Here is a 21,400-nt window from a genome sequence, read left to right on the forward strand (position 1 = left end):
CTTGTGGCTTAGGTAAGTACCTAGGTAAGTATGGAGTCTAAGCATACCAGGTGCCGATATGGTATTGACGCCTTTGCCTCGTCAAGAGGTATACACGAATGCACATAACCATCGTGTACTGAGTCAACTGGCATACATACTTAAGTACTATATCAATTGACATCTGCCAATATTGAGCCCGTGCCCACAGCTGGGCGCCCTATGCACGTCCTCCGCCCTCGACGCCACGACATGTGCGGCGGCAAAACACGAACAATGAACCAAGGTGTAAATTTTTAGGAGGCTTATTTCTTAAGCAGTGCATTCAAAAAGAGCATCTCCGGAGATATTCCCAAGGGTCCAAAGTTTCTTGCCCTGCAGAGACGGGGACGGCGGCCGCGGGGTCCCGCTCGGTGGGCCAAGCAACATGCAGTTCCTGGCCAGTTACGGAGTACAGGCACCTGCGCTCCAGTCTGCACAGGACCCCAGACTCGACGCACCTGCATCAATGCTTCCAGTCCACATGCACCAGACCCACCAGACCATCTGCAGGCCAGGTTCAGGGTAAGTCGGTTTGAATCAATCTCACCAGCACGCCAGTTGCAAATCAATCATTACTTCCAAAGTTACCACTTGGACTAATTGACAGCTCCTTGATTCCTCATGCATGAGCCAGGTTCGGTCTGATCCAAGCCCCGACTGTATGCTTGAATTCCGCAATGCTGCATCCAGGCCTGCAAACGCCGCGGAAATGCAACTCATCCGTCAACTCACCCGACAAGCTTGGCGCCATTCTTTGAAATGTCCAAGCCTTGAATGGCCCGATCTGCTCCATCGTGTGTGGTTGAAGGCTCTATTTTGATACACCACAAGCCAAGCATGCATTATGCATTGTGCTTTGAGCCTCCGCAACCTGTCGACGTGCCTGATGCGCATCATCACGATTTACCATTACCAGCTGACCATCTGACCTAGTGCTCGCCAAGCGCCAGTCGGACGGGACGCTGTTCAGCCTCCCGTGTCTCGTCATCCGGAGGGCGCATCTCCAAATGTACTCTCTCATCTTTCATCCGCGAACCAGCAGCCGTCTATAAAGTCCACCCTCCTCTGGACCTGGACCTCCCTCGCTCTCTTCTTGCCTCCCTCTCTCTTCTTGCCTCCCTCTCTCTTCTTGCCTCCCTCTCTCATCAACCATCATACAACCCACCGTCACCTCACCTCACCTCACTACAAACCATGTATCTACGAACCGTCCACGCCGAATCACGCATCCCGGCCCTCAGAGACCTCATCCGCTCATACCCCCTCGGCGTCCTCACCACCGCCATCCCATCCTCCACCGAACCCTTCATTCAGGCAACTCACATCCCCTGGCTTCTCGACGTCCAAGATGAGTCTAGCGAAACCGAGCTTGGTGTCCTCCGCGGCCACTTGGCCCGTCAGAACCCCCATAGCAAGGTCATGATTGAGTCCGTCTCCTCCTCCTCCAACAACAACAACAACAACGCCACCAACACCAACGTCCTGGAGCAAGATGTCCTGGTCCTCTTCACCGCCACCCCGTCACACTACGTCACGCCTCAGTTCTATACCGAGACGAAGCCATCGACTGGCAAAGTAGTCCCCACGTGGAACTACGCCGCCGTCCAAGCATACGGCAAGGCCAGGATCTACTACGACTCCAAGTCAGATGAGACGTCGCACTTTCTTACGCGCCAAATCACCGACTTGACCAACCACACCGAGATTTCCATCATGGATTATACCGGCCAGAACGGCCGCCCTGATCAGTGGAATGTGACGGACGCGCCGGACCGCTACATCGAGCTGCTCAAGAAGAACATCATCGGCATCGAGATCTCCATTGACAAGCTCCAGGGCAAGTTTAAGATGAGCCAGGAGATGAGCAAGGGTGATCGGGACGGTGTTGTCCAGGGATTTGCGACACTTGAGTCGGATGTTGCGAGGGCCGTTTCCGAGGTTGTCCAGGAGAGGAGCGAGATGAGGGAGGCTGCGAAGCGATGATTGCTTGGGACTCAAGAGCAGATGAGAGCAGGCCAGAGTTTTTTCGCTTGCCGTTGGGCAATTCCCGGCTACCGACAGGCGTTGACAGTAAAACACAAGGTGCAGAAAACGGCAATACGGTATTCTGTTGAGCGGTTCCGACCTGGACTGCTTTGGGGAGTTGGAAATGAAGATGGAATACACGAATATATGACTATGATTTACACCAGATGTAGAAAGAAAGCCAATTGACACTTTTGTCAGCAGCAGCAGCAGCAGCAGCAGCAGCAGCGGCATAGTGATGACCTCTCAAGAACCTGAAAATAAGGATCCAACCGAGCTGGTCACCAACTTCCTGTGCATCCACAGCATCTTCCCGAGAGTAATCCCAAGTCCCGATACTGAAGCAACCACAACGGCTCCAGCAGCCATCAGATCCCAGTTTCTAGCCTTGTACATGGGCATTCTCATATCCGCCGTCTGCAAATGCATGGGCCGCAGCTCCCTGTCTCCTTGAAACCTCAGCTCAGCGTCATACATCAGCTCCTCTATCAAATCAGCCGCGTGGTGCTTTCGACGGGCGGCCACGCGGGCAATGCGCCGCAGCCGCAGCACGTTCCTCGCATAGAGGCCTTGCTCGTCTCGCAACATCGTCCGTGCCTTGGTGTACAGTTCGTCCGACGTGAAGCGGAACTTGTTCAGCGGTTCGGCCACGCCGGCCCCTACGAGCCGCGTCATGTTTGCGACTTGGTCCGAGAAGATGCCCATGGCCAGCATTGGCTTTCCGTGGTAGACGCCCTCATTGGCGCTGGAGCCGCCGCCGTGGGTAAAGTACAGACACACCGAATCGCTGTCCAGTATGGCTCGCTGGGGAGCGAACAGAGTAAACAGCCAGTCCGGGTGTCTGCCGTCCATCAAGTCCCCCAGCCGTAGGGCCCGGCCCTGGTGTTGGAATGTCTGGCCGCCGTCCATGTCTCGACGACCGCTTCTGCCCACTGCCCAAATCACGCCGTCAACCAGGCCTTCTGCAAGGAGTCGCAGCAGCCCGTTGACAATCTTTGCCGTGTCGTCGTTCGTGAGGATGACGTGCGTGCCCAGCGCGACATACACCGTCTTCCCGTGTCCGGCGAGGAACCTGTCCGTGGCATCATCCAGGGGGGGGAACTCGTCGCCCAGAATCGGTCCTACCGGCGCACATAGAGGCGGCAGGTCCTTTGGCACCTCCAGCCCATAGAATGAATTGACCAACACCAGGTAGTCTGGCTTCGTGGGACTCGGCAAGTCATAGCCGACGCCGGCCTTCCTGCGCATCGCCCTGGTGAACCTGGACAGCTTCACGATCTGCGGCAGCGCCCGAATCACCACCCACTCATTCCTGAGCCGCAGCCACATCGACGCGTCTTCCGACGTCAAGGTCCCCTCTATTTGAAATCCCGGCTCGCCCGGTATGTAGGAGCAGGGGAACATGAGATGGGGCATTTGCGGCCACACCACGGCCAGGGGCACACGATACTCAAAGTGTACGTCTTTAACGGCGTCGGCGAAGAAATCCGCCACAATCATGCCCGGCTTCGCACTGGAGTCGTCCTCCATGATGGCCTTCAAGCGCTTATACGTCTGGGGCCAGAACGAGTCGAACATGAACTTGGACTCCATGGTGGTCGCTACCCCCCTGGACATGTCCCAGTCGCGCATGCGAAGGTAGTGACTGTTCATTTGTTCTTCTGTTGGACCCGGCCCAAGAACATGGACCTTGGTGACGAATTCATAGCCGCTGACCCAGTTCTCTTGGCCGTCCAGAGTGGCAAACTCGATGTTGTGCCCGCGCGCGGAGAGAACCTTGCCCAGCTCCAGGACGGGCGCTGCACGAGACAAATCCGTGTAAGTCGCACGATGATTGAGATGATGGACTGCGGCACTTACCCGCGTGTGTGAAGCCGCCAGTAGTGACGACGAGCAAAATCGTACGAGGCACTTCAGCCATAGTGGCCGTGATGAATTCGACTCAAGACTAGCCCCGGCCCTGGAGTAAGAAAGCCGTGTGCAGATGAGCGGCTTCTAATACGGATTCCAAAAGACGGGATTAAATGCCTTGAATCGCAACATCGGCCATGACACGTCAGATTATCACGCAAGCGATTTTACAAATCATGAATTAATCTCCGTCGGGGTTTGGACTGTGCGAAAAGTGAGTGGCACAAATCCAGGAATATCGAATCATCTGCCTCAGATACAACCAAAGCAGGCTGATTCGCACGCGGAATTCGGACGTACCATACAATGCCGATGGGGCAACACCTTCATGTACAGGGGTTCAACTGACGGAAATGCATGGCATCAACGTTGCAACCAGCTGAGTACGGAGTAAGCTTACCATAATACTACACAATTTATCCGCCTCGAGTGAGAACTAGAAGCAGAGTCCACCGGCGCATACTCGAATACAGTGTAAATAGAGTGACGAGTGTAAGAACTCTAGACAATATACTTTTCTTACGCCTATAAACCTGTCCCAATTGCAAATGTTGGCCGACAATACCATAACATGGCTGACACACCCATCACATCAATTATTGTCCATCGGCACGTCAAGGTAGAAGAATAAGTCAATTACCATATATCTGACAACGAAAATCAAACGTCACACTTCATCACATCCATCTCATCTCGTTAACACTCATTGTCCATCCTGCGCAAACCGATCCGTAAACTTAAACGTGGCAAGACCCTTCTTAAACTCCTCCACGATATCCGCAGGGCCGTCCTTGATGAACACGCCAGCACCCTCGCTGGCTCCAGCAGCCCCTACAACGTCCTTTGCCTTACCCAAGAACCCAACCGGCTTACCCCAGTTGTACCCATCCACGACGATCTGGAGGGGGCGGCCGGGCGGGAAAAGCGTAGACTTGTTCTTAGGATCAAACAGCTTCTCCGCGCCGTCGGTCACGATAATGCCGTCGAAACCAACCGCCTCGGCGCTAGTGTACGTCTGGTCAATGCCGTCAACACGAGACTCGCCGACAGTCACGACAGTGACCTTGCTGGCGCTGAATTGCTCCTTGAGAGAGTTCGCCTGAGTGAGAGAGTCGCTCGACTCGGTCGAGACCAAGACGCCGACGCGGAGGGTAGCAATGGTGGGCAGTTCCTGGCCAAAGATGGAGAGGCCCTGGGTCGTGTTGTCGTGATAGTACGTGTCGTCGGGGGCCGGGGCCTCAAGACCCAGCGTTTTGCCAACGCGGACGGCGATGTCGTGGCTGATCCTGTTGAGTTGCACCATGACGTTCTGCTGCACTTCTCGAGTGAGCCCGCTTGTCTCAAACCGGATGGCGTCAACGAGGAATTGCTGTTCAATGGGGGTGATGGAGTTGAAGAACAGTCGAGGCTGGCTCCAGTGGTCCTGGAAAGTGCTGCTTCGGCGTCTCTCGAGAGCACCAGAAACTTGGCGGCCGGGAGCGGTGAAGAAGCCTTTGCCTTGAGTCCGGTTGGCCTGCTTGGGGAATCCCTTGTTCATCGAGTTGGGAATATCTACTGGCTGTCAGTGACTCGCTTGATACTCATGGTGCACAGTAACTCGTCAATCAATCGTAAACTTACAAGGAGCAGTGTTCTTGTGAATCAAGTTCTGCGCAGCACCATCTCTGTTGTTGTTGTGGATAGGAACAACGGGTCTGTTGATGGGAAGCTGTTCAAAGTTGGGACCGCCGTGTCTGTTAAGCTGAGTATCCAGATAGGAGAAAATACGACCTTGCAGCAAAGGATCGTCTGTGAAATCAACACCTCGCACAATGTGTCCAGGTTGATACTAAGCCTTGATTAGCGTCTTATACATGGATGACCACGTTGGCTTCTTGAAGCGTACCATAATTTGCTCCGTCTCAGCAAAGTAATTCGCCGGATTAGCATCGAGTCTGAGAATGCCGAGAGGCCGCAGGGGAGCAAGCTCCTCAGGGATAATCTTGGTAGGGTCAAGAACATCGAAGCCAAAGGCAAGAGCCTGATCCTCATTGATCATCTGGATATTGAGTTCCCACTCGGGGAAGTTGCCAGACGCAATGGCATCAAAGAGATCCTGTCTGTGGAAATCGGCGTTCTTGCCAGCAACGTGCTGCGCCTCGTCCCAGACCATGCTGGCTTTGCCCTGCTTAGTTTTCCAGTGCCATTTTACAAGCTTAGTGTCACCATTCTCATTCACGAGTCGAAAGGTGTGGACGCCGTGGCCGTCCTAAGATGCGTATTAGCCTTTACACAGAGCAAGCGCCGCGAGAGCGTGTGTTGTGTTGATGATTGGTAAACCTACCATGTGGCGAAAACTTCTAGGAATTCCATAACCAGCCATGGCCCAGAACAAGGTATGGAGAGTAGAGGTTTCCTGGGAGAAGAAGTCCCATGCCGTGTCGTGGGCAGTGGCCGCCTGTGGAATCTCGTTGTCCGATCGCGGCTTGACCGAGTGAACGAGATCAGGGAACTGGATTGCATCTTGGATGAAGAAAACCGGGACGTTGTTCCCGACAATGTCAAAGTTGCCCTCGTCGGTGTAGCTAATTATGTAGTGATTAGCATGCAATGGCCTTGTGCGCTGTCAAAGGGGGGACGGGAAGCTCACAGTCTGACTGCGAATCCGTGAACATCACGAGCAGTGTCCGCACTACCCCTGGAGCCGGCGACAGTAGAGAAGCGGACAAATACCGGTGTCTGCTTATCCTTGGCCCCCAAAAACGACGCAGCAGTGATGTTGCTAAAGTCCCCGTAGCTGGTAAACGTTCCATGGGCGCCGGCGCCTCGAGCATGGACTGCTCGTTCAGGAACCTGTACAAATACTTCGTTAACCAACTATCAAATATCTGACAGTCCCCGACGGTGTAAGCCACTTACTCTTTCGTGGTCAAAGTGCGTTATTTTTTGCCGGAATACGAAGTCCTCCAGCAAAGTTGGACCGCGCTCTCCAGCCTTTAGGCTGTTCTGGTCCTCAATAGGACCGCCCACATCAGAAGTAAGGAACACATCACCATCGTCAACTTCGTAGCCTTTGAGGTGTTCGCGAGAGTCGGGACGGCCTTCAGTCCTTGCAGCAAGGCGTCCCGGGTCGGCGTAGGGACACTGGGAAGAAGCTAAGCTGGCCAGCGCCAAAGAAATGGCTACTAAACGTGCTTGAACCATGTTGGTGTACTCCGTATAAGACAAGATGAGTAGTCACTAATAGCCTTTTCAACGAGACATGGCTCACCAGAAGTCGTGATGCAGAGCCGTGGTGGTGGCATGGGAGGCGGCCTAGGCTACTTATACATCCAAGACTAGCTCGTTTCTCGAAGTCTCATCACTCTGCATGATGGGAAATTGGCGATGAAGCTAAATGGTCAATGACGGAAGTGTCAAAGGTACCCGCAAGGGTCTGGGCTAGCTTTGAACTGATGCAGGACTCCAAGGGGACCCATGATGTGGAACCAAAGGGTTCGTGTAGATGAGTAGTATTGGAAGGTTGAAGGACGTTGCATTGTACTTTGCACGTATGTATGTCAAGACTCCCCTGGAATCCTCTTGGGAGAATCTCCCCACGTTGTGTGACGTTGAGTGCATTGAAGCACCCACATGGTTTATCAACAAGGCTCGGATGAGCAGGACAAGCTCCCAAGGTCTTGTCCATGTTTGCATGGGTGGTTTAGACTGACCGTCGATACAACTGAGTTCCGCATGAGCCACTTCGCTGCCTTTGGTCAGGCCAAGCCCGCCTTGCTTTTTCTCTCCAACGAGTTGGTTCGCCATCCGACGAGATTGCAGCGTGTAGAATTCCGCTTACCAGCGCCAGGTCGCTGCTCCTTTCCAATTCCAGGCCTTCATCATCCAGAAACTGCATGGCCCATGAACCTGGATCGGTTGGGATGGGATGGTTTGACCACCAGAAACATAACCGGCCTGATCTCCACGGCACTATCCCAAGCATTTGCCGGAGAGAGATTCGAATGTACATATCCAGAGCTCTCTCCAGTGTCGATCACTAATACGTTGAAACCCATTGGCTCGGTCATGGGGCCCACGTTGGAGACGGGATGAATGTCGACAGCGATAGGCCCGTGGCAGTTGCATAAAAACAGCCCCCATGGATGGAAGGACAATAACTCGGTATTGGCAATTAGCTCGCGGAGTAGAACTTGGCCGGTTGCTCCCTCGAGTCTGCGTGTATCAGTGGCGTTGCTGGCGTCTGAATCACACCACACTCACACCACCACTTCACCGAATGTCTGCCCGATCCAACGGTCAAACGGTCAAACGGCGTACAGACATCGCTTTCCCGCGCCCAGTCCCCGAGGCATCTCAAACTTAATCCTTAATCGCAGAGCCCCGATGCGCTATGGCGTACCTCTGGGCCCATGTGCCGCCGGGGCTGGCAAGATGCCAATGAGCCAAAGCCCTGCGGTACCGAGTCTAACGTAAAGTCAAACAATTTAGCTGCATGGTCGCATGGGACGCAAGATTGGCAAGGAGCCGTTTGGCCCATAAAAATGTGATTCAAGCCATGGCGGAAGGCGGTCCGGATGTTGTGCAAGGGACATTCCTACCAGTCAGGGACGAGATCCCCAGGGATATTGTCATATTGACAATGCCAATATTGCCAGCACGGTGAGTCGCAATCGATTTTGGCTGCATTGTTGGTCAGCACAACATGGACGGCAACGGCCAATAGCCGTCTTGTCAATTATGACGGCCTGATGGATGAAGAGCATCAAGGGCCACCAAGACGGGCCACGATGTTGCGAAGTGACAAATCACGGCAGATAGCAGAGATAGCCTCCGGGCCCATCCGTAAGCCACCTGCAGAAACCATCGCCACCACGTCAACTAGAGAGGACAGCCGTGATTAGGGCCGCACTACTCGTGTTGTTGTAGTACATGTCTATGTGCCACCGAGTGCTGATGACAAGGGTGAAGGCCGGGGAACTTTTCACCTCTCACCATGCCCGCGGGTCTTGGCTACCTGCGAGACCAACATGATATATCCCTGTCTTGATGCCAGAAGATCGCACTGCCCAACTGGGACACCGTCGATTGTTGCGGGGGGTTCTCTTGGCTTTCCCATTGTGGCCGCCTATTCGCGAAGACCTGTGGGTGACGAGGCCACTATTGCTAAATTTAAAGCTTCCCAGAAGTTATGAGGAATACGTATTATGCAGTCCGTTACGCTTCGAACGTCCCTCTTTTCGACATGATCCAATATAGCTGGGTCTTTCAAGTGGTCCTCCGTCCTGCAGCCAACAGCCGATACAGCTCGCCAGGTCACACTACACACTCCGTTCCATGGCCCAGTTACGGTCAGGTATGATCTTCCATCTCGTCGGTCGCCTCGTGGCAACGTCGTCCAGGATTGCATAATGTACAGTGTGTGTCTTTGTTCCCCGGAATGAAGGTCAACCGGGAAGTAGTTTCAAGTCCATGTGCCTCTGGCGTCAATCGGCCACCAGCAAAACAGGAGAAAGCTGGCTTGCCTCGCCGGATATTACCAGAAAACTGTACTCCATACCCATTAGCCGGATTCCAAATCAGTCAACGCACAATAGTAGCTGCTTCGCTGCACAAGCCTCGTGGGCAGTTCGCCCGATGTAACCCACTGCCAGGACGAGCATCCGAACCAAAACACAGCACGGACGAAAGCAAGAGCCGCCCACGATGAGTAAAGCCCACGAACCTCGGTGGCGGTTCAGCTTGTTCTTCGAGAGGCAGAGCCAGGTCCGACCGCTGCTAGCTTGGTCAGGAAGCGCTTGATAGACGCAGAGTTTTGCGTTGTAAATATTGGGCAAAGATTTTCGGCGCCAATTGGAATGGAACTCAAAACTCAGTCCTTCACTTGGGCAGCAAAAAAAAAGGTAAAATAGAGAAATGTCAATTTTTGAATTCACATGTGGCACGGATAGCCCCAGGCAGGCAGGCCTCAAATACGCACAATGTACACCAGCGTCACATGATATGCAATGACAACTTCGACAGAGGAAAAAAAAAGAAAAGAAAATAAAACACACTAAAGAAGAAAGTAAAGAAAATATATGCAGAGGAATACAAGAGATTTCAGAGCTCAACCAGTAAAAAAGCAAGCAAAATTAAACCAAAATATGCCCAAACATCAGATCATACTCCCAATATCATGCAAACCAGCTCGACACCCTTCTCCTCTGCTCTTTCCACGCGGCAATTTTGTTAGCCAAGATAAATGTCAACCTCCTCCTTTGCCTCGACGTCCCAAGCCTTCTGCAAAATATGACCAATGCCTCTCCTATAAGCAACCCCCGATATTCTTTCAATCCACAACACATTGACAAACTGCACCACGCCGTCGTCGTCCATGCTCTCGGAAAACCTGTCCATTGGAAATACATACGAGCCCTTGCGCTCCATGGCACTCGAAATGGCAATAAACTCTAGCTTCTCCTCGCCACCGTAGTTGGATGACTGCACCCCCAGCCAGCCGTCATGGCTTCGCAGCTCTCCTATCCAGCGGTTGGACCGACTAAAGATGTTGCCAATGGCCACTGGAGGGTTCGGCATGTCCTTGGGCGCCATGGAGATGGCGTAATCGACGTCGAAGAATGCAGTCGTTGTTCGGAAATAGAGCAGCGGCCCAGGTATGCTTAGCTCCGTAGGTCGCGACTCGTATAGGCCGTCCTCGGGAACATCCTCCACTGGAACGGGGTACTTGAACAGGGTCAAGTCGTCGCTGTCGTGCTTGAAGTGGCTGCCGGACTTGGACCACCCCGGAGGCAGAGCCTGGCCGGCACCTTTGCGGGAGCGGAATTCGCGCATCCGCAAGCCCGTGTTATCAATGGGTGCGGAGTTTGCCCTGTCTGACAGACTCCAGGCTACCACTGTCTTGATGCGGAACGGGTGCGTCGGCTTAAATCTCTTGGACTCTTGCCCCCGTTTTACCGCCTGCGTTTCCTCGACATAGTCCGCCGCCGCCCTCCACAGGGTGAGGTCAACGGGAATACCGTCAAACCACCAGCCCATCCAGGACCATGACGGGAGGAAGGGCGGACGAGACATGGCGCGTCGTCGAATCGTCGCTTGGGGTCTCCAGAGCAGGGCAATGTCAATGAACATGAGAGGCATGCCGTAGGCGAAACCGCCTTGGAAAATGCGAGACAATACGTGCGTGACGCCAGCAAAGGCCCTGATTGAGTCGTCAACTATAGTGACCCTCCTCATACTATAGTCCATGGCCAGGCGAGCATATTCATCCATGTCGGGCCACTCTGTGTGTTGAAATGCGAATGCCGCCTCGGACAATCGATTCGTGCAGGCAGGCTTTTTACCACGAAGTATTTTGGTCATGTTTGCGGCATTTCCCTGCCATAGGTCGCAGTGGCATTCCCAGGTGACGGCATCTTCAAAGAAGAAAACTGCTCGTCTCGAATAGACAAGCTCCTGCAGTGTCCAGCCCCTCGTGTTCCATTTTGACGACAGCAGCAAGCCATTATGGTCTGGGTTTCCCTGCCTGGGGGCCCGAGAAGGCCGGCGCGGATCCAGGGGAAGCAGGCCTGTGTGAACGTCGCCGTACGCGGAAATAATGGTCAGACAGGCGTTGGCAAACACATAGGCCATGTGTTCAATGTGCTCGGACTTGTCCTGTTCATCATCCTGGACTATGCACATGCGATCGACCCAGAGATAGCGTATCCCAAGCTTTTTAGAGAGCCACATGGCATCGAGGATGGTTTGCGGTACGCCCTTGTCAGGCAGGCTGAGCTGGTAGGCATCGAGGTTGGTGGTCAACAGCTGGGCGGCGGCGTCGGAGCCGGTGTCTCGCGGGTTCGAGACTCCCCAAACATAGCTGAGGGCCGAGTATCTGTCGGCGGGCTTGGAGCGGACCAAGCAGCGTTCATCGCAATCTATCAGGTGAATCGGGCGCCAGGTCGGGGCGTCACGGCTGTCCGTGCCGCTGCAGTGCCTGCCGTGCTGGGTATTGCATGTGCTGAGCCATTCGCGAATGCGCGGGATGGGAGACTGCCTGGCCGAGGCCGAGGCGGATGCCGATGCCGATGTCGATGCCGATGTCGATGTGCGACGCTGCACGGCAGCAGATGTTTCCTTGCGGGCTTGGTTGAGGGAACCGAGGATGCGGTCTGTGATGCTCAGACGTTTGCTGTGCTGCGACGGGTCGCGATCTCGCTCGCGGTCTCGGTCTCGGTCTCGGTCACGATCACGATCCCGCGCCCGGTCGCGCTGCGGGGAGTGAGCCGGCTCAGGCATGGCTGGTGACCTGGGAGAATGCGCGCGCGCGCGAGGGAATCATCACAGGCTGGCGGCAAACAATGGCAATATGCATGTTTGTCGTGTGCCATGGCCCAAGCAACGGCAAGGAGGCGGCGTCATGGTGCGGATGGTGCGGGTGCTGCGCCGAAGCTGCCTGGCGTCATGAGCTTTCAGGTCCAGTCAGCCGCAGCAACCAGACAGGACTGGAGCCCAAAACAGCTTGCATGTGAGGTCAGGCACCGGCTGGTGCCGGACTACAGTGGGTGTACAGTGCTAGTCTGGTAGCAGTCGGCAATAGAAATCACTGCCACAGCGGAGCTCGGGCGCCATGGAATATTCGAGGGCGCCAGACATGAGCAGACACTGGCCCGTCCTGTCGACTAGCTCCCGTCAACGCGAACAAGGCTCTCCTTCTGCGACGAGCCTCTGATTGGCTATTAGCCTATATTGCACCATCTACACTGGAGACGGACTAGCAACGGCCTTGCCAACAAAAAACAAAAAAGGCGCTGGTGTTGCTGTTGCCAAACATTTCAACGTGTTTACAGAGGGTCATTTATTAACAAGGTTACAATAGTCTACATGGAGTAACCCTTAAACATTAAAGCCCAACAGACATCAGCGGTGGAAGAATAGGGCATCAACAAAGGTGAAAAACGTGTCTTCCTTGTCCAATTGGACAACCTCTCGTACTGTGGTCTCGCCTGTCGTGGCATTATCGAATGATTCTCCTCCATCAACCCAGCTTGATATGATTCAGCAAGCATGTGGAGAACGGCTTCTTCGTTGGGTGCTATGTAACTACATAAGGCATCAGTGTTGGATTAGGAAAGTTTGGTAGAATCGAGTCTGCTTTTTTGCCCACAGAGGTGTAGTGGTGACATCATACATGTCGGCATCGACATCGGCCCCAGCGTCCAGGAAGACATGTCAGCACTAGGACCTTGTCACAGCTAGCTGCGTAGCAAGACGTCGCGTCGCCGGCGTGAACAGCGGTGACTGTGGATTTGGCAACCTGCACATGTGGTCTTCCAGGTTGATGAACACTCTGCGATATGCTTGGAAGCGGTGTTTGCTTGAGATTGGAGTTTGGTGCGTCTACGGAGTACCGGTACGTGCAATGAGTTTTTACTACACCCACTGTACATACTAGTGTCCAGGCCGGTACGTGCCCGAGTTCGCCGCATCCAGATCCCCGCGCCGTTATGATTTGAACGTTGACGTCTCTGTCCAGTCTTGTCAATACCCGATGCGCTATTGGCTCTGCCTCGCAAATGTGACATATGCGCAACTTCTCAGCATAAAAAATCATCATAGCCAAATAACATGTAATACTAGATTACTTAGCACGTCTCGTAAAAGGGAAAATATTCTTCTGTCCCAATCCAAATCCACCGCGTCAGTCCGACAGCTCCGATGCCCTCAAGCTGCCTCGCATCGACGGGCGCACAGTGGAGACACCAACGCCCAAGCCATCAACCGTTGATCCTTATGTAGTCTGGTGCCCTTCAAGTGCTAACGCCTGGCACCTGACATCATCACCACCATCATCACCATTTCTTGTCCACGTGCAGCTTCCAAATCGCTGGTGGTCATGTATACGACCTAGCTGCCCAGGTAGCCTCATCCTCCTCATACGTCGGGACTCCGAATTCCGACCACCGGCTCGTCTCCCCCTAAACCGCCACTTGCGCTTTCGACACCATCGCCAGACACAGACAGCATCACCTCAAGTCAACCATGGATCGTTCACGACCCATCGGCCGCTCCCAAGCAGAGGAGTATGAGCCTCTCGCAACCTCGGACGACGCGGCGCTGGAGTCGTCCGCCATCCTCCGCGACACCGACTTGATTCCCTTCTCATGGATCGAATACAGCATCTTTGGCATCCTCGGCGTCGCCATGTTATGGGCCTGGTATGCCCTCTCTGTCCCTACCTTGAACCGCAATCGCAATCGCAATCGCTAACCACGACCAACAGGAACATGTTCCTCGCCGCGGCGCCCTACTTCTCCTCGCGCTTCGCCGCGTCGCCCTCCATCCAAAGCACGTTCCAATCCGCCATCCTCACCGTCTCGACAATCACCAACCTCTCGGTGCTCCTCATCCTCAGCAACATCCAATACTCGGCCTCGTACCCATTCCGCATCAACCTCGCCCTCATAATCAGCACCGTCGTCTTCGCACTCCTCACATGCTCCACGACCTTGTTCCTCGGCGCCAGCCCCAGCGCATACTTCGCCTTCCTCCTCGTAATGGTCGCCCTGTCGTCCTGGGCGACGGGGCTCATACAAAACGGCGCCTTCGCATTCGCCGCCAGCTTCGGAAGGCCCGAGTACATGCAGGCCCTCATGGCGGGCCAAGGCGTGTCGGGGGTTCTGCCGGCCGTAGCACAAGTCTCGTCCGTGTTGCTGTTCCCTCCCGACAGGAGCGCAGCAGGCGACGCCGCGAGCGGAGGCGAGACGTCCGCCTTTTTCTACTTCCTCGCCGCGGTGGTGATTTCCGTCGTCACGTTCGTCGCCCTCGTCCCTCTTGTCCGACGGCACAATCGCCGCGTCGAAGACAAAATGGTGCAGCGCATGGCCGAGTCCATCAACAGCATCGAGGAGGCGGAGCGCGCCGCCAGAAAAGTCGTGTCCCTGTGGACGCTCTTCTTCAAGCTGCGCTGGCTGGCTGTCGGGGTGGCAGTCACCTTTGCCGTCACCATGTTCTTCCCCGTGTTTACCGCCAAGATCCACTCCGTCCAGGAGGGCGCGGGTGCCATATTCCGGCCGGCGGCGTTTATTCCTCTCGGCTTCGTGTTTTGGAACTTGGGTGACTTGGGTGGACGCATTGCCACCGCGATGCCGTTTACGCTCAAAGACCGGCCGTTTGTCTTGTTCCTGTGCTCTGTCGCACGGGTCGCCTTCTTGCCGCTGTACCTCTTGTGTAACATTGGTGGGCGGGGTGCCGTCGTGTCAAGTGACTTCTTTTATCTCTTTGTTGTACAGCTCACCTTTGGCCTCACCAATGGTTGGCTGGGCTCGAGCTTCATGATGGCCTCGGGGGAGTGGGTTGACGAGGGAGAGCGGGAAGCAACAGGCGGGTTCATGGGCTTGTGTCTCGTGATAGGTCTCACCGCGGGCAGCTTGCTGAGTTTCACCATTTCGGATATATGAAGCTGATGATGTACATATGACGTATTCATGGGATAAACGGGCGTTGGTTGATAATTTTAAAAATATTACGTGTATAAGAATATTTTTGTAGAAATAAGATTTGAGCAACCCGGAAAAATCTTTTTTTGAGCAGAAAAGAAGACGAAAAAAAAACCCCAGACCAGGAAAGGACCCCTATTTGCCGTCCACGCAGCCAAATTCCAATGCAAATGTTTCCCCCATCGCCATCAACGGGGAGGGGGGCCTCTGTGCAGTCTCCCAACGCCAAGCTAAGTCTGATAAGAGCCGAGTCTGATTATGATGCTACCCAACGCCTCATTCATGATGGATTGCCGTCCACGATGGAGGTCAGTGCGTACACTGACGCCTTGGTAATACAAATCCTGTTGAAGAAATTGACAGGGAAAATTATAAAACGCCTAGAATCAAGCAAAAGCTGCCCGTCTTCATGATGCCGACCTTTTACGCGCCGGTCTTGTGAAATCCGGCGCCTCCTTCTTATATGGTTCCAGAAGTCGCTTCAGGACGGCCGTGTTCGTCTGACATCTGTGAATCTTGGTCCCCGGGGGGGCCTGCAATGGAAAAGCATGCTGTTGCGGGTCAGTGGACCGATCTTCTTTGGAGTCGCGTATCTCGATGATGGCCATGTCCTTTTTGGACACTGTCGGCATGTGCTCGAGGAGGCAGAGCGTTGGCGGCCGGTAGAAGGTGCCATCGCAAAGGATCCATTCGGCTGTATAAAACCCCTTCTCGATGAGTTCTTCCTCGACGCCTCGCCACCGTTCAAATTTGACCTGGGGGTCCTTCCAATCAAAGTCGCCAAACCTAATCCGCACTGACGGCGTGCATTTGTGTATCTGGGCAAAGCATGTGCAGTCGCGGAGGGTCATGGCCAGGGGGAAGAATGGATCCGACGAGGCGGCATACAATGGACCGACCGTGTCGTGAATGTCCTGCTGCGCCTTCAAGTCGCGAATGGCGGGATGGGTTGGGATGGCCCCCAGGGCCTCCAAGTAAAACTCCTTGCTACCCTGGTTTTCAAGATGCGGGGCCATTCTGAACGGGGAGCGGACTGGCCAGGGGGAATCCGAGCTGATGAGAGCCAGAGGACATGGTTTCTGTTCTGGTCGTGCTTTATTCCTTGACAAGTCCTTGACGAGGTTGCGCAGCTCCATGGCGCACTGGCGGCATCTGATGGCGTTCTTTGGCGCAGAGGGGGACTGCGACAGCCACTTAGGCTTAAACTCGACGAGAGTACAAGTCTCTGGATCTGTAAATGGGTTTCGCGTCAGCTCATGAGAGATGGGCATGTGCAGGGGGGTTTGCCAAAGTCGTCATCCTACCTTGAGGTCGCATGTCCTCTACGAGGAACCCCAAGTCGGTCTCCCCGACATATGTCCCTTTGAACTTGTCCTTGCGGGTGTGGTCTATAGTTCTCAAAAGGTTGTTGAGCTCTTGGATGATGCCCGTCTTATGGAGCACAACCAGCTCCTGGTTTACTACGTGGTCGCCGAGGATGGGTTTGATTGTGGTCTGGAGGAACTGCTGCTGATAGACATAGTTGTAAGTCGGCGCAGCTCCGAGCGAGGGCACCTTGGCAACCCTCAAAAGATATCCTACCATGTCTTTAGCGCCATGTTGTTGCAGAGTGTTTTTCTATTTTTTTTTATCGTTCTTTTTTTCCTTTTCTTCCCTTTTCCTGTTTGAAGCAAAAAAGAAAAAAAAAAGAGAGAAAAAGAAAAAGAGCAAAGAAGGGTGTCGCCAACATCTCTCTCACCTTTAAGGTCACGGCCGGCACGATCGCGAGGCGGGACTTTTATCTCAAAGACGGCATTGGCGGAACCTTCGCCGACCAGTTTTACAGGCTTGGTGCCAGAGGGAAGTCGCTTGAGGCATTGATGATGGTGCTGTCCCAAGCAGTTCATGGGACATGGTTCGCTGCCGAGGACCTTGAGGATGGCCATATCTTGGGGAGTCAACCAGCCACCGTCATGGTCACGGCCGGATTCATGGTCTTCTATAGCGTCAACGACGGAGCCATGGTTGGAAACGGGAGTCTGGGCGAGATCAGATGAGTTGTCATCGAAGCAAGGCTCGGCGGCGTCGCCTTGATTGGAAGCAGATTCTTCGCTGCTGGGCTGGGGTGGCACAAGATGCAAGGCCATGATTGGAGCCCCCGACCCTGCAGGATGCTGCAAGGCACTGCAACAACGGCGAGGGGGCACACTGCAGGGCTGGCTCAATGGCTCAATGGCTCGATAGAAGGCTCCAGACGTCCAAGGTCTCGTGGGCCGAGGACAAAGAGACGGCAGCTGCTGGGGGGGTGGTTTGGACTTGGGGGTTGCTCAAGGACCAGCTGAAGAGGGCATCGGACGGTGCGTCTTGCGAGGCCTCATGACGCGAATGGGGCGGTTGAGATGACGGGGGATGTCGAGATGTCGTCTGGCGGAGCAGCCGGTGAAGATGCGAAATAATATGAGGACGGAGAGTGGCGAGTGGACTGTACTCCGTACGCGCCGTGTATATGTACTTTTCACGTTGGATGCAAGGTTTACCTTTGTTACTCGATGGATGGTAAGCCAGGCCAGCTCTAAGTTATAGAGCACTTGACTAACGAGTCAACGGTCCGATGTCCGGTCATTCAAGCCACTTGCACGAGAAAGTGGCTACATGTACCGACAGATGTAGGCCATTGTGCCCGAGTGCAAGTGGACGGGGTTGGTTCAGTTGGTTCAGTTGAGTCAACAGCTCCCTGTCCAACTAGAATGTTGGCTCTAGTCTCTGCTTGGTACTTACTACTAGATGTCAAGGTCCAGTCTGGTCAGTCTGGTCAGCTCAGTGGTTCTTGGCCAGCACCAAGTGACTTGGCTGGAGCAGACGCCGCCGAGACTTGGCTCGATTGAGCTTGAGCCTGAGCCCGGCCGCCCTGGCACCTGGCACCTGGCACCTGGCACTGGTCGATGCACTTGCGACCAGACTTGACGAGGCAGCCTCCAGTGCTGGTCACTCACTCAGTCACTCAGCCAGGCACCAGACACCAGCAGCATACAGTGGCGTCCACGTCCCTGCAGATGATAGTACATCGTTGCCAAGTCCAGTCCAGTCCTCCTTTCCGGCTGATGCGTCGACCAGTTCGTGCATCCGCGCCTCTGCGCCTCTGGCCATGTCTCGTATTTTGACGGCTGCGTTCTGGATGCATCAAATGCACGTCAATGGCCAGCTGTTGGCTGCGTGCCAAGTGCCAGAAAGCCAGAACCCAGCAAGAAGCGGTCTGGGGTGCTCCGTACTTAAGTATGTATGTACATGCACACCGTCGACACATACATACAACACAGCCAAGGGGAGGGGGGACCAAGGTTATCAGTGGTGGTTGCTAACACCAGACGTACTAATGTTAGCATCGCGTTTGTGCGTAGTTGTGTGGAGAGTACTTGGGTGATGGATGATGTATCATAAGTAGACGACGGACGACGGATGATTGTACTACTAGTAGTAGTAGTAGTAGACACCGAGGACGGAGCACATTGACTTGAGCAATCAATTGAGGAGCGGCGCCAGTTGTCTCGGCATCCACCCGTTAATTGATTGATCTGGAGCCAATCTAACAGTTTGATAAGTTGGGCACGGCGTGCAGGCTGGAAATTTTGAATGCATACCGAGAGGCCTTGTCCACCACAAAGAAACGTACATGACCAGACATGAGCCCCTGAGGCAACACAAAGGGCTGTTTATTATTGGTGTTTTTATTATCATTATTTTTGGCCGACGTTGCACAGCTTTCCTCGGCACAAGTCCTGGTTCCACCGAGTCATATACTAGTATTAATCCATCTCGATGCAGCACAACGCCAACACTGCCCTGGGGCGCCTTGAAGCACGTGAAAGGGTATTGGCTGGTTGCCATAGAGCGCAAATATCCCGCCAACATGTCACTCGGCTTTCTTCCACTACTGTGTTGGGCTGGAACATTAAAGGCACAGGTGTAGATGGTATACCTTGTAGGGTTGGCGAGACGGCTACTCCGTAGATCTGTCGTTGTCTACCGTCCTGCTGCAAGCCCGGCTCGCCGATGCGACTCAAGTGATGTCATAAATATAAAGGCCGCCGCTGGGTTTGGGGAGGTTTGCTTGAGCGTCGTGGAGGAGCAGGCGATTGGCAGACTCGGCCTTGGCTCTGCCTAGACATGGCTGGTCGTTCCCCAGAACTCCATGTCAGCTCATGTTTGGTTTGGCGACGGTGCATGCATGCATGGGCGGAAAGAAGGAAGCTCGAAAGAAATTTTAGAGCCTCCCGACGCCTTGGACCGCACCTGAGGCGTCCAAGGTTGTACTCCGTACCACCTGTATAAAATTTAAATTTACTAGTAGTAGTAATACGGAGTACTCCCGCAGAAAAAAAAAAGAAAGAGAAAAAAGGAAAAAAAGTCTCAGACCCAGCCAATCAAAGGGCTCTTGTCATGGGTTGGGCCTGTTTCGAAACTACTCCGTACGAGTACAAGAGGAACCTACGAAGCTGTCGCACAACTTGGCGCAATTGCTTGGTAACCAACGGAAAATCAACACAAGACCATGGCGTCTTGTCCAGCCGCATCCCACGTTAAACACGTTTTCTCTCAGCTGCGTCCATCTTTTCACACAAACCACTGACGCTGCCAGCTTTGGAACACAGGCGACTTTATTGTACTCGGCTATCTCGTGCGGGGGGGAAGAGGCTCGGCGAGGCTCGGAGGAGATGCATGCGTGTCTTGCGTAGCATCTGGCCAAGGAACCGAGAGCCAAGAGCACTGGCGACGGAGGAATGGAGCTTATGCAACCACTTGTGCTTACTCCGTCCAGCTGGCTATCGATAGTGGTTCCACGATAACGTGCATCACGCGAGCAGACGCCGCAAATGCTAACGACGCGATACCACCATCAGATGACGGAGCCACGCCTGCGCCGGAGCGCAAAAACAGCCGCCCAGGACGAGGAGAGTAATGGCAGAGGCGTGGTGGTGTGCCGTGGTTGGGTCACCAAGTTGGTTGCCAGCAACAACAACACCACGCGCTAGTGCGATGCGTGATGCGGAATGTCATACACTGGTACCAGACGCTGTGCAGAGCGTGGGTGAGGGAGCTGCAAATAAACACGAGCCCAGAGCTGTCCAGGTAGGCATGTACATAGGGCTGCGATGAACACGTTTGCTACCGCACTGGACGCGTTGACAAAGTCCATCTCCGAGACCCCTAGTCACGCTGCAAGGCCCAGCCAGGAGCATAACATCAATTCAATATAAATCAGCATCCAAGCATTATGCTCGCTGAACAACAATAGTACCTAGGCACTTGATGCAGGGGGGCTTTTGCCTTTGAGGAACCGCTCTCCACCCAGCATAAAGACGCTGACTTCCCGGTGTTGTTGTATTGCTTGATGATGGTACATGGAGTCATGGTCATGAACACGACGCGGACATATTGGTGCAATGGAGTCCAGAGTCCAGTTCCTTCCTCCATGTCTGCGCTCAACGCCGCTTAGTGGGGTTACCCCGGCAAGAGGCGCGCTGAACACTGCACAACCCATCAATCAAGGCGGGGGACCACACCAGATGTCAAGGTCCACCGTGCACGCAGTCTGGCTGACCTGAGGCCAAACGGCCCTTGCCAAGGCGCAAATATTTTTCCATATTGATTTTTCGGCAAAGTGACCCAGGCATGTGCTGCCGGCAAGCCGCGCCCGCTGCCATCGACTCTAAGATTCCCACCGCCCGATGGATGGTCGCGTCACAACGTTTGAACCTTCCAACCGTCCAAGTGCTCCCTCAACTCCTCGCGAGCTGAAGCGTCCTTCGCTCTCCGCCCACCGACTCCTATCGACCTTGAATACCTGCCCAGATATCGTCGTATTCTAATAAGCCCAGCGGACTGCCTCGCACCACCCACGCATCGCCCCGGGCTTGGTCTTTTGCCGAAACAGCCGCAACCGGTTTTGGTTTTGCGCCGCGCATCTCCCTGCCGCATGACTGCGAGACTGCCATCGCCATTTCAAC

At 54.3% G+C, this 21,400-nt stretch overlaps 6 protein-coding genes across 6 annotated transcripts; 2 read left to right on the forward strand and 4 right to left on the reverse strand.

Annotated features, from left to right (window-relative positions):
* Positions 1-1,215: 1,215 nt before the first annotated feature.
* G6M90_00g014090 (uncharacterized protein) lies at positions 1,216-2,004 on the forward strand (the record flags this gene model as incomplete). The annotated part of the gene is made up of 1 exon (XM_014693627.1): positions 1,216-2,004. One exon carries the CDS (start codon positions 1,216-1,218, stop codon positions 2,002-2,004), a length of 789 nt encoding a protein of 262 aa, XP_014549113.1.
* Positions 2,005-2,292: 288 nt separating this feature from the next.
* On the reverse strand, positions 2,293-3,967 carry UGT3A1 (UDP-glucuronosyltransferase 3A1; the record flags this gene model as incomplete). The annotated part of the gene is made up of 2 exons (XM_014693626.1): positions 2,293-3,845; positions 3,907-3,967. 2 exons carry the CDS (start codon positions 3,965-3,967, stop codon positions 2,293-2,295), a joined length of 1,614 nt encoding a protein of 537 aa, XP_014549112.1.
* A 693-nt stretch (positions 3,968-4,660) lies between these two features.
* Positions 4,661-7,140, reverse strand: cat-3 (Catalase-3; the record flags this gene model as incomplete). Its single annotated transcript, XM_014693625.1, has 6 exons — positions 4,661-5,508; positions 5,578-5,785; positions 5,843-6,205; positions 6,281-6,521; positions 6,587-6,789; positions 6,856-7,140. The coding sequence occupies 6 exons, from the start codon at positions 7,138-7,140 to the stop codon at positions 4,661-4,663; spliced, it is 2,148 nt and encodes a 715-aa protein (XP_014549111.1).
* A 3,027-nt stretch (positions 7,141-10,167) lies between these two features.
* G6M90_00g014120 (uncharacterized protein) lies at positions 10,168-12,216 on the reverse strand (the record flags this gene model as incomplete). The annotated part of the gene is made up of 1 exon (XM_014693624.1): positions 10,168-12,216. The coding sequence occupies one exon, from the start codon at positions 12,214-12,216 to the stop codon at positions 10,168-10,170; it is 2,049 nt and encodes a 682-aa protein (XP_014549110.1).
* A 1,743-nt stretch (positions 12,217-13,959) lies between these two features.
* Slc29a1 (Equilibrative nucleoside transporter 1) lies at positions 13,960-15,377 on the forward strand (the record flags this gene model as incomplete). The annotated part of the gene is made up of 2 exons (XM_014693623.1): positions 13,960-14,135; positions 14,201-15,377. 2 exons carry the CDS (start codon positions 13,960-13,962, stop codon positions 15,375-15,377), a joined length of 1,353 nt encoding a protein of 450 aa, XP_014549109.1.
* Positions 15,378-15,823: 446 nt separating this feature from the next.
* Positions 15,824-17,542, reverse strand: IPK1 (Inositol-pentakisphosphate 2-kinase; the record flags this gene model as incomplete). The annotated part of the gene is made up of 3 exons (XM_014693622.1): positions 15,824-16,647; positions 16,721-16,993; positions 17,155-17,542. The coding sequence occupies 3 exons, from the start codon at positions 17,540-17,542 to the stop codon at positions 15,824-15,826; spliced, it is 1,485 nt and encodes a 494-aa protein (XP_014549108.1).
* Between the last annotated feature and the right edge of the window lie 3,858 nt (positions 17,543-21,400).

This window comes from Metarhizium brunneum, chromosome 1 (assembly GCF_013426205.1).
Source record: "Metarhizium brunneum chromosome 1, complete sequence".
Taxonomy (NCBI): domain Eukaryota; kingdom Fungi; phylum Ascomycota; class Sordariomycetes; order Hypocreales; family Clavicipitaceae; genus Metarhizium; species Metarhizium brunneum.